Genomic DNA, 15,731 nt, shown 5'->3' with positions numbered 1-15,731 from the left:
ATCATGACAAGATCAAGCCAGCTGTCAGGTCGAATCAGCTTGATGCATTGCACTTTTCATATTCATTGAAGAATTTTGAATAGGTTCTCCCTTTGCAGCTGACTCTGGATTTAAATTCGAAATACAAACACTTTGCATTTAGTCTGGAAGAGAATGGTTTAAATCTGTCTTTCTTTGGTCATATTAACTAACTGTGTGAATCTACCGGTACTTGTGAAAACAAAGTAGGAGGCCATGACTGCCTCCCCTGCACATGCCACACCAGTTTTTGCTGTTCAGAATAACAGGGTGCCATGTTGACTGGTGTGCACTGAAACCTGCTCTCTTATCGGGCAAAGCAGGACGTACAAGATAAATGTAACATAATAAATTATATTAACTGAAGCACTCTGTGCTACTTTTTTCAGACTGGAAATGGAACAACACATGAACCGCTAACAACATAGCACACAAGCAAAAATATTAAAGTCAAGGGGATGCAATGAGCCAAAAGCACCAGTCAGTTTCAATAAATTAATTTCCCACCCATCCCAACTCTGAATCAAAATAATAAAACTCACTTGCTCATGCTTTTAAAAGACAAGAAACAAATAAATGTAAAGGCTTTGGTAGATTTTAATGCACCCAGAATGACTCATAGTTGAATGCTTTAGTCCTCTTAAAAAAATCAACCAAACAAACAAACCCCAAGCATATATTAATGATTACAAACTAGCAAAATGGAGTTCCACATAGATATTTTGTAGCTGTACAGTACTTATAAACTGGGGTGTATGTGGGGGGGCAGTGTTGTTAGAAAAAAGATGCCACTGGAATAGTACTGAAAGATGGATACATTAGTAGTTAAAGCACATTTACTTATGGACCACAAGAATGTATGTATATTTTATTTTTTTCAAGAGACTGTCTTCCCCTCCAGCAACATAGCAAAGCAATAAAAGGTCTAACTTGTTTTCAAAAGAGAAATGAAACTAAAATTGCCAGGAAGAAGCTCAGTAATTTATCTGCTTAAACAACTACACATACTAACTACCAATTAATCTCAAGAACATAAAAATTATAAGTGATTATCATTTGGATAAGCGTTTTCTATTCTTGCATCATTTATAACCAACAGCTTTGATATTAACTTCCCCGAAAAGAGTTGTGTTTATAAAATGGGGCTTTCCCACCACACCCTCTCTCTCTGTAGCCCTCTGAAATAAGTTGTTGTTGTTGTTGTTGTTGTTACAACTTGTACCTCACCCATCTGACTGGGTTGTATCAGCCACTCTGGGTGGCTTCCAACAGAATATACAAAAACACAATGTAACACCTGACATTATAATCCTTTCTGATACAGGGCTGCCTTCAGATGTCTATGGAAAGTTATATAATGATTTATCTCTTTGACATCTGACGGGAGGGTGTTCCACAGGGTGGGAGCCACTACCAAAAAAGTCTTCTGCCTAGTTCCCTGTAACTTCACATCTTGCAATGAGGACACTGCCAGAAGGCCCTCAGAGCTGGACATCAGTGTCTGGGCTGAATGATGGGCGTGGAGACGCTCCTTCGGGTATACAGGGCCTGAAATCCACTACTGAGGACTGGGAAACCCTTGGGAACAAGGGAGATATAGGGCATCTGTTCAACACCCCAGTCCTATGCATGCTTCAACAGATGCAAAGCTTGTTGAGTTCAGTGGCAGACTTTTCTATCTGCAAAGTTTGCTACCACCAACTTGGATGGCAATTACTGATCTACACAAATCTACACTGGATTTTTTTATTTATTTTTTTTATTTTTTACATTTATGCAAGTGGGATATACAACAAAAAAGGTGCAGTACAGAGTACTCCTGTTCAGGATGCCAGATAGTCCATTCTATTCCATAAAGCCTGAAGATGCCTTCCTTTTGTGCATGGGTTGGTGCTCTTTTGGCTACAGAAGACCAACACTCTTAAACAGTGGAAGCAGAGGGATGATTGTTTTGTTTTATATTATTTGAACACTGTGAATTCCTGCTACTAAGTGAAAAGGAATGCTGCTATCCCCTGTTCCACCATGCAGTAGTGACAGGGTAGCACGATACAGAACCTGGCTTCAATACTAGCAAGAATACAACACGAAAAGGAAAACATCATGTTTTGTAGTCTGCAAAGTCCCCAGAGTGTCAAACGCTGAAGCCAAAGGTATACTTTCATTTCAACATGTTAAAAATAGAAGCTGCTTCCCCCATGCCTCCACACTGCTTTTAAACAAACATTTCATCTGTTTATACCATTTCCATCTGAATGATGGGTTACAGGCATATTGTTTGCAGGCTTATGTCATCCGAACAGGGATGGGCAGTACATAACATGCTTTGTTATGTACAGGGTAAAAGGTTCAATCCTCAGAAACTCTCTTGAGAGCTAGTTTATGCAAACAGCAGAATCAAGTGGAAATGTTTTGCTTGGACCTCATGGCTTTAGGATTAGGGGTGGCATGGTTACATTGTTCATTGAGTTGGGAAGGGGGAATCCTTGCACACAGAAAATAAGAAAGTGAAGGAGAAGGGCTTATCCTTCTCCCCAATGCACTGTTTTCCTACATCAAGGGATTTTCTTTTTCTTTTTGCAGAAAAGCATTTATGCCTCCCTCTGCCTGAAACCCCTCCCCCCACAGCCTTCAGCAACAACAGTCCAGGAAAAGCTTTTTCACTTGATTCTGATGATTGCAGAAAACGGACCAAAAAACCCCCTGAAGAATAACCTTTTTTAAAGGAAGGGTTTTGTTTTGTAAATGGTTGTTTTATTGAATTGGTTGTAGCCACATTGCGTTTTTATATAAACTTTGCATTCTATCACTTTCTTGCTGCTTTTTCAGTGCTGGTTTATGACTTATGCTTTTAAAAGTCAATTTCTGGTTTTATTTCTCTTGTTAGAAACCTTGAGCTCTTCTGAGGACATAAACAGGGATAGAACTTGTGGTCCTCCAGATGTTGTTTGGGCTCCAACTCCCATCGTCTCCAATTGTTGGTTATGCTGCTGCAGCAGCTGGGAACTGAAGTCCAGTATGATATGGAAAAGCCATGGGTTCTCCATCTTTTTTTTTCTTTTCTTTTTTTTTAACTAAGAAATCTGGCCTAAGAGCTGGAGAGAACTTTGACACTACTAGGCAAACTGGAACATTTTTAGCTTGTGTGATCTGCACCGCTTGGACTAACACATTGGAAAACAGCTATCCATTGGATTCCATGCTGCTACAAGTATTATGATGCAACTTTTGGCAAAAACATTATCATAAAAATAATTTAAAATCTGTATTTTGAGGAAAAATGTGTCTTACATGGAGATTTTTAAAATTTGCAGATTAATGAGTAAACAGGATAGAACAGACCTAATGCACAAAAGTGACTTAGACCAGAAATAAGATGATTTATCCATACTTAGGTGAGATGTGGCTTGCACAAATACAGTCCAAGTTCTCTCTCTCTCTCTCTCTCTCTCTCTCTCTCTCTCTCCCTCTCTCTCTCTCACCTCTAGACATTTGCAAGTGTGAGTCAGATTCTGTTTTCATTATATGGTCATACTTTTCCATACCAGTTCCAAAGCTTTGCAGTAGTGCAATAAATTGGAATCTAGGAGCAAAGCAAGGCAATTGCATGAGCATGTGGTAGGGGATAGGGGAAGGGGAAAAATAGGAACCTCAAATCATATTCACTCAACTTGCATCATGCTTCCATAAAAATGGTCTTATAAAATCAGTCCCCAGTAGAAGGCAACAACCTATAATATTTAAAGCATTTTTCACTTTACTGTTAACATTGCATGCATAATTCAATTCTTGGAAGATATTTTTTGCACAAATGTTATACTGCACTGTTCAATGTAGATGTAATACTCAAAAGATTATGCATGTTTTTACTAATGGTTAATTGACCTGAGCATCATTGCTCTGTGAAAGCCCTCCAGCACTGCACATATTCCAAAATTTATGCTAATGGTTCAGTAAACAATGAAACAGAATAAAGATTAATGAGCCTGTGCTGTAGCAATGAAAGAAAATGGATGATCAAGACACAAACTCTCAGAAAATGTAGCCTTTTGATTTTATTAGTACATGAACCTCATTATATTTTTACAGAAGGAATTCGTATCCTAATAATGATGATGCAATTATGAATTAATCTTTTCATTGTTCTCTGTAGATACAAATCAAAACAACATCAGCGTAACTATTTCTTCCAACAGAAAACCTACAAGGCCAGTGATTCGTTAAAAGAATTAAGAGGGCCCTTCTTAGAATGCTTTGCATTTAATGAATCAGTCTTTCAATCACCATCCACCACTCCAATCTCATCCTTCACTTTCTCTCTGTTCACAATTATACTTTCCAATTCACCTTATTTTCTACTGTTTTCTGTTACCTATAGTGAGAAGTGGGTATGGATAGAGGTTTGTTTCTGTGATCGTATCAGTATAGTTATCGGGGTGCAAATTCTTCAGGCAATTTTTATATATTCTCTCCTAAACCTGTATACTGCCAGTATTTGCATTTTATTGCCGCATGTAAAGAATGTTATTCACAAATATTATTCATTGCAAACAGCAATGACAAAAAGCTACTGTGTTTCTTCTCTGTCTCTTTCAGTAGGCCACTGCCTCTGTTTATTAAATAAAGGAAGATTATTAGGAAAGACTGTCAAATTCCTGTTCTTCTGATGCATCACTTTTCTGTATTAGTGTTACCACCTAAAGGAGTACTTATCCATGCAGCTATGAGCTAAACACAATGCAAACTCCTTTCAAGGTGGGAAATCCCATTTAATTCAAAATATTTATGGGCTTATTCTTATTTTTGCAAGCCACCTTGGAATTTATTTTTAAATAAACAGTGGTGTGGAAATTAATAGATAGGCTGCCTTTCTAAAGTGCTGAAAGCAGTTTAGTTAAAATAAGATGGAACAGTAAAGCAAAACCATGATAAAAACCACCAAAAATGTATACAAAGTCACCCCAATCATCACTTACAAACCTGGCATATAAATATTGAAAATATTCCTTGTTATATCATTGAGTATTGACCTTCTGACATTTTAGGATATGATGGCCTCAATCATTCTTGCCATAGTAATATAGCAGATAACTACCATATAATGCATACTATATGAGCTTGCCCAGCTGAAGCTGAAGTCCAGAAACTTCAGCTGTTCAAAGCGTGGTCACCAGAATGCTATTTCAGGCTAGCAATTCAAATAACTACAATCAAGCTGTTTGGTATATAACTCAAAGTCTGAGGGTTTTTTATTTTTTGTTTTAACATTTTAAAACCCTCTGTGGTCTAGGATTAGGCTAAATGAAGAATCATATTCTGCCTGACCCCTGAGATCCATATCTAAGGCCCTGTTCAGCTTTCTTCCAACATCAGCAGTGCTGTGGGTGGACATAAAAAGTAGGGCTCTCTAAGTTGATGCACTGACTATTTGGAACACCCTTCAAAGGCAGGCCTCCATCTTTACTGGCCTGCAGGATGGGAAGACAATTTTATTACCCTGTGGTACCCACGGGCACAATGGTAATCTTGACGTCTTCTCCTGCTGCTCATGAAGTCCCTGAATTCCCCTGCCCACCCTTCACTTGCCCTAAGTCAGGCATGTCCACTCTGGTTGGCCTTCATACATGTTCACTTCCTCAAATCTGGCTGTCTTTGAAAAATGTTTGGGCACCCCTGCCCTAAGTCATGAGGTGGTGAGGGGGGTTACCTTCTTCTTCCTTGAAATGTGCATACAGCTGAAGGAGAAAGTTGAAAGAATGACTTTTTCCACTTTCTATTTCAGCTCAATGTGCTTTTAAAGGCTCAGATTATTTCCTCTGGATCTGGCTTCTACCTAGATACATTAGAGAAGAGAAATTGTGTGCATACACTTACTTTCTTTTGCTCCAGGGTGTGTGTGATCTAGGAGCGGGGGTGGCCACAGAACTCACTCAACTATGCAAATGTGCCTACAGGCCTAAAAAGGTTAGAAACTGAGCCAATCTTTAAGAACTTTACAACCACTGGAATGGAGAGGCTTCATAATCTAGTCTTAAATCCATGTTGAATAAAAGCAGGTATGTATATACTAACACATTCTTACATGGATCAGTAAAATGTTTTATAGATCGATTATATGCATGAATAGGTTTTACAGGGGGAAAACATTTACACAGGCTGGCTTTTTTATATTTATTCTTGTGCTAGCAAAATATTCAGCATTCCAGAAACAATAAATAATCCTAATGAATTACAAAATGGTAAACTGATTAATTACTTAAGCCTATAAATCCATTTTTGCCTTCCTGCCAGAAAATGAGCACAAATGTATTAGACAGGCATTGTTCAAATAATTAAATGTTAGTCTGCCTATTTTTCAGTGCAATTTAGCCCAACCATACAAATGGGCTGCTTTCCATATTGCACTAGAATCCACTAAAGATTAATAACCCAACTCTTACCACTTTGTTCAGTGGTACTTACTTCTAAGCATGTGTGCCTTGAATGTGATGGAGCAGACAAGTCTTGGGGGGAGGGGACACAAGAAAAGGGAGGGGAGAAACTGCCCACATTTTAAAGTAAGACCACCACCTCTAACATTCTTAAATTTCACATGTCTCACAAAGATTAAAAGAATCTCTGGGGGAGGGAGGGAGAGACCCTTTCACACACACACACCCTGCCAAAACTGCTTAAACTAGACTAGACTGGCTTTTGGTCTGATCCTGCAGGCCTTCCTGAGTAAATGTGTGTGACAGCTACCGGTACATGTCTTTTCATTCTGGGTATACAGTAGAAACATGTAGTATTTACAAGGTATTATAAACTGAAGGCTAGAGGGAATTCAATATAAGCAGGTGCCAAACAGTCCTGATAAAAGTTATTTGTACAATTTCCTAATATAAAGTTCTCCCGCTTAGCATTAAGTGTTATAAAAGATTTACAGCCAGAATTACATAGCAGTATTTGAAAATGTATAGATTAATATTTTGGAGATGCAAATAAAATGAAAAAAACCCACACATAAAATATCTTGCTTTTGCAATTGGCCACATACCCCATTTTCAGAACGCTTCTCCCCAGGTATACTGATTCCGTTCCTTTGGTTTTGAGTCTGCCGTCCTGGGAAGAATACAGTTAGAACATTTAAATGCATTGCTTCTACTGAAACAGCTTCCTAAAGCTTAGTCAGCTTTTCTAAAGAAAATTCTCTCAAAACAAGAACTCATATTTTGATTTGATGAAAACAATTTATGAGTAAATGTTTTCCAACTTTCTGGTGGTACAGGTATTTGTTTTTCTAGTCCTATTTGAAGCTCAGTTAAGAGCTACACAATGACCACTGAAACCAATGTAATCAGAGTAGTTTTTCTGTGGTGTAACCATCAAGTAATTATCTTTGTGGAGAAACAGAGAAGTCCTGCCCTTTGAAAATTCACCATCACTTTTGCTGGAGGAAACAACATCCCATTTGGTGTAAAGAGCACTCGCCACTGTCACTGCTACTGTTCCAGGGAGGGTAAAGTCATTCCTCTCTTTTAACTAGTTCCCACCAATAATAGTCTGCCCATCCCTTCACTTGTAAGAACTCAGCCAACCACTCTTGGTATTGCTCCATAAAGGAAGAAAGCAAATCTGGGGTATTTGATGCAAGGTTTGACCATTTTGCCAATGTTTTCCTGGGAAACTAGTCTAGCAGTGGCAAACCTCAGGCCCAATACAGCCCATTTGGCACTCTGAACTTTCCTGCACCACACCCTCTCTCCCTGGGTTATACTTCTCGCAGTCCTTGCTTTTATTTGGGGTGTTTTTTCCTGGTTGGAATGTGTCAATGAACTCTGAAAATGTCCCTTGCCTGTTTGGATGGAGGATAGAGGGGTGTATGAGTGTGTGTAGAAACTAGCCTACAGTACAAAGGTAAGATTTACACCCACTGCTCCATTTGCTTTTGCCTCTGGCCTTGCCCTCCAATTAATCCAAGTCAAGGTTCACATGTCAACTTCAAATCGTACTTTCAAACATAGGATCCAACTCCTAGGGACTGAGGTCCGTGTTGGGTTGCCAACCCCCCCCCCCCAATTGATGGGCATTGTCATTCAAGTGGTGTGCATGTACCACATCTTGTGCTCAATTATGCAGGGTGGGACTTACCTTCTCTCCCCCCATATTTTATTCAAGTTGGCTCCCCTGATTTCAGATCAAGCCATAGTTAGTTGGTTGGGGAAGATGTACAAACATATCATAGTCAAGTGAAACAAACCAGAGTTTAGGATTGCATCTGAACACAGTCATTATCACAAACCTATTATCTGAAATGGATTTCTAAAGGAATCCTCTTCCAGATTAGAATGTTTGGATTGTCTCTTTTAGTAGATATTACAGTATGCACTTAGGAACATAGTTGGTATGTTTTATATAAGCTCAGGAGGCAGGCTTCTTAGACATTTGAGCAAATGTACACTAAGCATTAGGCTCAGTGGTAACTTTATATATTTGATATATTTTCTACTGACCTTAGCTTGTGTAACCTGTTTATAGTGAAGCTTGGCAGAACATAATTTTATCACCACTATGAATGTGAATGAAGCCTGGCTTGATTGGCTACTGCTGCTACATACTGGCAGCTAAGCTGCTTGGGGATGCAGCTACAGACTCACTCTATAATAATACTGGGAGTGACTGACCTAGTAATGACTTTGGAAGAAGAGGTGGGGTGGGTGGAAGGAATGTGGAATTTAGAGAAGAGCAAGTAACAAAAGAACATAGGGATTAAAAGCTCAACTGCAGAAAAGTCCAAGTATAACATGCTTGTAAAGGCAAAAATACATACATGTAGAAGTTGGAAGAAGCAAATATTAGCCTTAGGAAGGAGCCCAAAGGTGGCTCTGAACGTTAGAAGTGCTGGCAAGTATGTACGTAAGAGTAATAGTTTTTTTCACTGGATGTAAGGTCCAAAGGGAGAGTGTTTGCAACTTCTTTGGAGGGTCAGAAATGGCTAACACATTGCCTGTATCCTGTATGCAGCATCCAGCCCCTAGCCCCTGAGGATTTTGTGCCTTCCCCAAATAGCCCATTAAAAAAAAGTTGTTGTTGTTGTTGTTGTTGTTAACCATTCCTGATATGTCCTATAATGTCATTATACTTAAAAGCCTTTTTTCTGAGCCCAAACCCCATTTTTTGCTGAATTTTAAAATTTATGTTTTTTGAAAATGTTTAAGGAAACATACTAAGCTAGCAAAAGAAAGACAGGTTAAGCACATTGGTTTTGGGTGTCTGGAAATCCAAATACAGTGGCACCTCGGGTTACATACGCTTCAGGTTACATACTCCGCTAACCCAGAAATAACGCTTCAGGTTAAGAACTTTGCTTCAGGATGAGAACAGAAATTGTGCTCTGGCAGCGCAGTGGCAGCGGGAGGCCCCATTAGCTAAAGTGGTGCTTCAGGTTAAGAACAGTTTCAGGTTAAGAACGGACCTCCGGAACGAATTAAGTACATAACCAGAGGTACCACTGTACTTTACACATCCTTGTCAGGCTCCAACAAAATCCTGCCATTATTTTTGAAGTCATTCAAGTAGGTTGGGTTTTTAAATTATAGTCTTCCACATACCTGCTCCAACAGTTTCTGAAATTTTCTCTGTAACCATTATAACTAGCAGCTTACTTGTAAGAATTGAAGCTGAGATTATTATTGGGGGCACATCTTGGGAACAGAAAGGGGAGAAGGAAGAAAGGCTGTGGTGTCCGGAGGCAAAAGGTTCTTACAATTCATGAGCTTAATGGGTGGATAGATGGAAGAAAGAGAAAGCAAAACAGAAAAGGATTTGAGCGGTAATGAAGAGGAAAAAGAAGAAACAAGGGGAGAGTGGGGGCTGGCATAACGACCAGACAAAACCAGCACCAGTAAGAATGAGCAAAATAATGCTGGATAGAGTTGGGCAGGCAACGGAGAAGAATAAGCAGCTGTGGTAAAGGCCTATGGGTGGGGAGCAGGGGAAGCATTGCCCTATAGAAATTCTTTTATTTAGTTTCAACACTCTGTACTATAGAGTCAACAGTACAGCACAAGTATTTTGTCGTCGTATTGGCAAGTTTTACTTGTCTTTACAAAACTGAGTCACATAAAGATGAGCTGCTGGGGCACCAACGAACAATTTAAAATATACACACCTTGTTCACTACTTTCTGTTGGGGATTCTTCATGTCGGAGAAAAAACTTGACCTCCTCCCTACGGGGTCCCCACTTCTGTAGATGGTCATACATCATGTGATCAAAGGGGATGTGTCGTTCTAAATATAGAAAAATCTAATGTTTCTTATCAGAGCAACTAATTGGACATTTGTTTGCAATTAAGAAAATAAAATGAAGTGTTAACAGTTTATCTTACTTTCTCTTACCTAATAACTTTCTAAATCACAACATTAGTAAATGTTAAATTAGTAAATTAATAAACTGAAATAAATTATTTCAGTTTATTAATTTACTAATTTAACATTTACTAATGTTGTGATTTAGAAAAAGTTATTATAATAATTTATTTCAGTTTCTCAGACATTTGCTTTTCCAACTTTTTTGAGGGGGGAATCTTCAAGGAATAAGAATATTTTGAATAATTCTTCAGAAGTTGCTGAAGATACTAAACAATGCCAAATAATGACTTTTGCAGAATGATACCAGTCCATTTATTACTGTCCCAATGAGCATGATCTCTGCTTCACTCCATTGCCATCTGAAGAGGTAGCCATTGTAGTGCTCTCCAGATATTGTTGGACTACAATTCCCATCATCCTCAACTATTGGTCATACTGGCTGAGGCTGATCACATCCGGAAGGTGACAATTCTAATTCATTTCTTAAGCTTTCAAAAAGAAAAAGGGTATAATATACCTTCCAGTAGTACCTTAGAGACCAACTAAGTTTGTTCTTGGTATGAGCTTTCTTGTGCATGTATCTGAAGAAGTGTGCATGCACACGAAAGCTCATACCAAGAACAAACTAAGTTGGTCTCTAAGGTGCTACTGGAAGGAATTTTTTATATTTTTTATTTTGTTTTGATTATGGCAGACCAACACAGCTACCTACCTGTAACTGGTATAATATACCATTAGGTCAAAAGTTTGCTAAAGTCAAGGTACATTGGGTTAACAGACCTTTTGCCAATCACTTTTTCCAAAGAAGGCAACTAAGGTGGTTTGACAGAAGTGCTTCTTCACAATTCATGAGGATTGCTAAACATCATTCTGGGCTGCTGATGTAACAAATGGGGAGAGGACTCTTAAGCTCCTCCATGCTCCTGATGTATTCCTTCCTCTCCCCCCACCTTAACAATATTAAATGGACCTTAGTTAAGTAAGGCTCTTTGTAACATTGGCTCTCTGACTGCTTCAGTGTCTGCTCTAATCTCTCTCCAGGTATACTGATTTTTAATTTGCTCTTTACCCATTTTCTAGGATTATGCCATACAGAGCTAATTTATAGTAATTAAGGCAATTATATGAGACTTTCATCTTCTGCCAGAATTAGCTGGGTGGGCAACTTCTCCCATTCTGAGGAACTCATCGCATCTATTTTGTTAGCCATAGGTTTAAGGCTAAATGCGCACATTTAGTTACAGTGGTACCTCTGGTTACAAACGCTTCGGGTTACAAACGCTTCGGGTTACAAACTCCGCTAACCCGGAAGTAGCTGCTCCTGGTTGCGAACTTTGCCCCAGGGTGCGAATGGAAGCGGGAGGCCCCATTAGCAAAAGCGCGCCTCAGGATAACAACGGTTTCAGCTTAAGAACGGACCACCGGAATGAATTAAGTTCATAACCAGAGGTACCACTATACATACAAGTCCGTGTTATATACAAACCATCTTCACAAACAGGTGCTACTAAATTAGTTTTGAATACCATGCCTTTTCTGATGATAATTTGGAGGGCAAGTGATAATGCAATGGCTGGGCAGAGTGGGGTGGAGCACAGCATTATAACACAACATTGACATGTCTGACAATCCTACTTTTATTAATTTACCCATTTTTGTATTATCAGCCATCTCCCTGCATTCTGAATATTGTTGTTGTTGTTCAGTCGTGTCCGACTCTTCGTGAACCCATGGACCAGAGCACGCCAGGCACGCCTATCTTTCACTGCCTCCCACAGTTTGGCCAAACTCATGCTAGTCGCTTCGAGAACACTGTCCAATTCTGAATATACCTTCACATTTTGAGCCTAAGGGGGAACTATGTGTGAAAGTATATGGGTATGTTTCCCTAAGGTTGATAGTGCTAGAATTGGTGAAAATTAGAAAGACTGCAATTGTCTCAAACCAGAATGAAATTATAAAGCCTGGCATAATATTGAGCTACTGCTCTCTCAAAAGTAAAAATTCAGCATAAAATCACTAGTTCAGGATACCAAATGATTGCTTACCATTCCCGCGCCAGACTTCAGAAAGATGGCAACTACCTTCCCCAGGTTCTTTGCAAAATTCCACCACATCTCGGCAGGTTGTTTCAGGTGTAATTGGCACTTCAGTCAGAATCTGTTCATTGTTACTCAGGAACACAGTTAATATCATCTGAAAAAAGGGGAGGAAAGGCACCATGTAGAGCCAATATTTCAAAGTGGCACAGATTTTGATTTGCATAAAATCTTATAAACATAGGCAGATGGGTTGCAACTACTGATAAATCTCTAAGTGATTTGCCATAGATATGCAAGGATTTCCAGCTCCCAATAGCTGAACATGCTAAACTTTAAACTTAGATAAAACATTGCCTCCTCACTTGCAAAAGTGTGGACATAAAAACATTGTCGTTGTGGAAGTACTTAGTGCCTAAATAAACTAAAAAGGGCCTAACCTTGGTTTAGGAGAGGTTAACGTCACAATAACCATATATTACTCAGAATATGGGGATGGCTCCCAGATAGGATTAGAGGCTGAATTAATTAGTCTTAAAGGTGCAACACTTTCACCAATGGCATAACATGATCAATCAATAAATGCTGAACTAACTTAATGAATACGGTAATATTCTACCACAGTGAGCAGTTGAGCAGCTACTAGTACATCTTGTACTGGCTGCAGCTTCTGGGCAACCTCAGGGGCAGTCCCACCAAAGTTCACAGCAGCAATCCAGTTTGGAGGTTACCAGCATGTGGCTAACAGTGGTTAGTCTATCCTGATTTAGAAACAGCTGGAGTTGGTAAAATGTACTTCTAGCCAATGAGATTACTTGGGCCTCTAGACCTAGAGATGGACCCAGGAGTAGCCCCAGACTATGAACCCTGCTCTTGAATCTTGCCAGGATTCAGACTCCATTTGTGGGCCCTCATTCAGCCCACCACCAAGTCCAGGTACTGGTTTAGGACTTGTGTGGCATCTCCTGATACAGCATACTGATGACATCTCAACCCAAATCTCCTAAAGATTGCTCCCAATGGTTCCCAACAGCTTCATGTAGATGTTAAATAGCACTGGAGACAAGATAGTACCCTGCAGCACCCCACAGCACAAATGCCAGGGGAGCAAAAGATACGGTAATCACCCAATGTCATACTCTGAAATAGATCCTGGAGATAGGATCGGAACCAGTGTAAAACAGTGCCACCTCTTGGGACCCACCATGCCAAGTGCTCCCATCACCTGCCTGCCAGGTGACTGATAACTCCCATTTTTGTAGTGTCTGGCAGTGAGCAAAAATAGACATTTATTAATCCCTTGGTGGGTTGCACTAGATTATAACAAGTTGTACCACTTGGTCTAAGCAGCCTTCTCGAACTCTGTGCCCTCCAGGTGTTTTGGAATGAAACTCCAATGACCCCTGAACACATATCATGCTATAATAATAATAATAATAATAATAATAATAATAATAATAATAATTTATTTATATCATGCCCATCTGGCTGGGTTTACCTAGCCACACTGGGCGGCTTCCAACAAAATATTAAAATACAATACAGTAGTCTATTAAACATTAAAAGCTTCCCTAAACAGGGCTGCCTTCAGATGTCTTCTAAAAGTCTGGTACATGTAGTTGTTTTTCTCTTTGACATCTGGTGGGCGGGCGTTCCACAGGGGGGATGCCACTGCCGAGAAGGCCCTCTGCCTGGTTACCTGTAACTTGGCTTCTCGCAATGAGGGAACTGCTAATGAGGGGTGCCACCTCAGTCGCTGTGCTTCACAAATTTATGTGGGCAGGCATCAGCAGACACTTTGTGAGTTTCAATGGGGCTCTTGGGGGCATACTTACTTTGTGGAAGAGATGTGCATTCTCTCCCCCACAAATATCAGAGCTGTGTTGGCATGGTCTACACCAGTCTTCCCCAACCTGGTGGCACCAGATGCTCTGGAATAAAACATCCATGATAGCTCACCACTGTACATGCTGGCTGGGACCGAAGAGAGTTGGGAGTCCAACAACATATGAAGAACACCAGGCTGGGCAAGTCTAAAGTAAACCAATATCTAAGAGCCACTTTTATCATGTAATTCCGGCAGCAGAATTCTTGTTTTAAGATATTGATAAAAATACCACTAAAGCTATTCCAGCATTAAAATGTTAGGCAAACATGTTTTTATGCAGATGACTCACTAGGAAGAAAGCCTGTGCCTTGTCACAACTACTGCTTTCAAAGTGAATAATTAAATTTTTGCTGTTAGAATAGCAGAGCTAAGGCCCACAGCTAATTTTAGATCTTAATGAAAAATCTATTTAGCAGCAAAGTCAGACATTGAGAAGCTATTAATTCAAGTACATATTCTCAAAGTGGCAAATTTATTTGTATGCATAAATAAGGCTATGTCTCCATTAGTGGTTTAAAACACAGTAAGGTCATTTTTCCCTGTTGTGCTTCAAGTTGCATTTGAACATTGCTGTACACCAGATAAGCAATGGGAAAGTCTTCACCCAATGTGCATTCCCTGCTTGGTTTCCCAATGTCTGCAAGCCCTCCACCCCACCCAAACTCGCATTTACAAAGCTGCCATCTGCACATGCATAATGGCTGTCTCAAATGTACAAACCTCAGCTTAACTGCAAAGTGAATGTGTCTTGTGTTATAAAATTGGATGAAAGCTGCTTTGAGGGGGAATGCATCAAACAGCAATATTTCTCAAGAAACTACAGGATAGATATAGATTGTGGCTCACATTATGTGCACATGGCTTCAAACAACAGCAGTGAGAGCACACTGGAGCCAGAATAAACAGTAATGTGTGCACAGCCTAAGATACCTTTATTTTTCCTGAGCACAAGTTGCACCATGCTAGAATGTTAAACAAGACTTTGGTGCAGCAGTTACCATGACACATGGGGTAGGATCACAGGACAACTGGAGAAAAGGACTGTTTTATCCTGTGCCAAACCATTTGCTTAGATTCTTCAGAACTGTCCATTGTTTTTATTTTCTTAAGTAAAATTATGCAATCATGAATGGTATACAATACCTACAGAAAATGTTTTTGGAAGACATGCTTATAAAACAATAACAAAAAGCATGTTAAAGGTGTTGCAAATATATATTCATTGTACCCATAAGCTTCATGGCTGAGTGGGATTTGAATTCTGGTCTCCCAGGTCTACGTCCAGTACTCTTAACTACTACACTATGCTGGCCTTTTCCTTTTCACTGTATCACATCACTACATATCAAATGATGCTTCAAGAGCAGATTTTGATAGAGTACAAAGAATTGAAGTAGGAAAGAACTGGCAGAAGAGCCCTGGTGCACATGAACAC

At 39.6% G+C, this 15,731-nt stretch overlaps 1 protein-coding gene across 11 annotated transcripts in view; it reads right to left on the bottom strand.

Annotated features, from left to right (window-relative positions):
* The window catches only part of PPP1R13B (protein phosphatase 1 regulatory subunit 13B), a 64,654-nt gene that overhangs the window by 28,528 nt on the left and 20,395 nt on the right, over window positions 1-15,731 (bottom strand). For all 11 annotated transcript variants that reach the window (XM_033138812.1, XM_033138830.1, XM_033138777.1 and 8 more), the window contains exons 2-4: window positions 12,418-12,565; window positions 10,169-10,288; window positions 7,055-7,119 (exon numbers count right to left, since the gene is read on the bottom strand). In XM_033138812.1, the coding sequence (XP_032994703.1) occupies window positions 7,055-7,119; window positions 10,169-10,288; window positions 12,418-12,565 (333 nt within the window). The remainder of the gene's footprint in view (window positions 1-7,054; window positions 7,120-10,168; window positions 10,289-12,417; window positions 12,566-15,731) is intronic.

Source organism: Lacerta agilis, chromosome 1 (genome assembly GCF_009819535.1).
Source record: "Lacerta agilis isolate rLacAgi1 chromosome 1, rLacAgi1.pri, whole genome shotgun sequence".
NCBI classification, from domain to species: domain Eukaryota; kingdom Metazoa; phylum Chordata; class Lepidosauria; order Squamata; family Lacertidae; genus Lacerta; species Lacerta agilis.
Note: the sequence above shows the minus strand (reverse complement) of the source record. Positions and strands in the feature narration are given on the sequence as shown.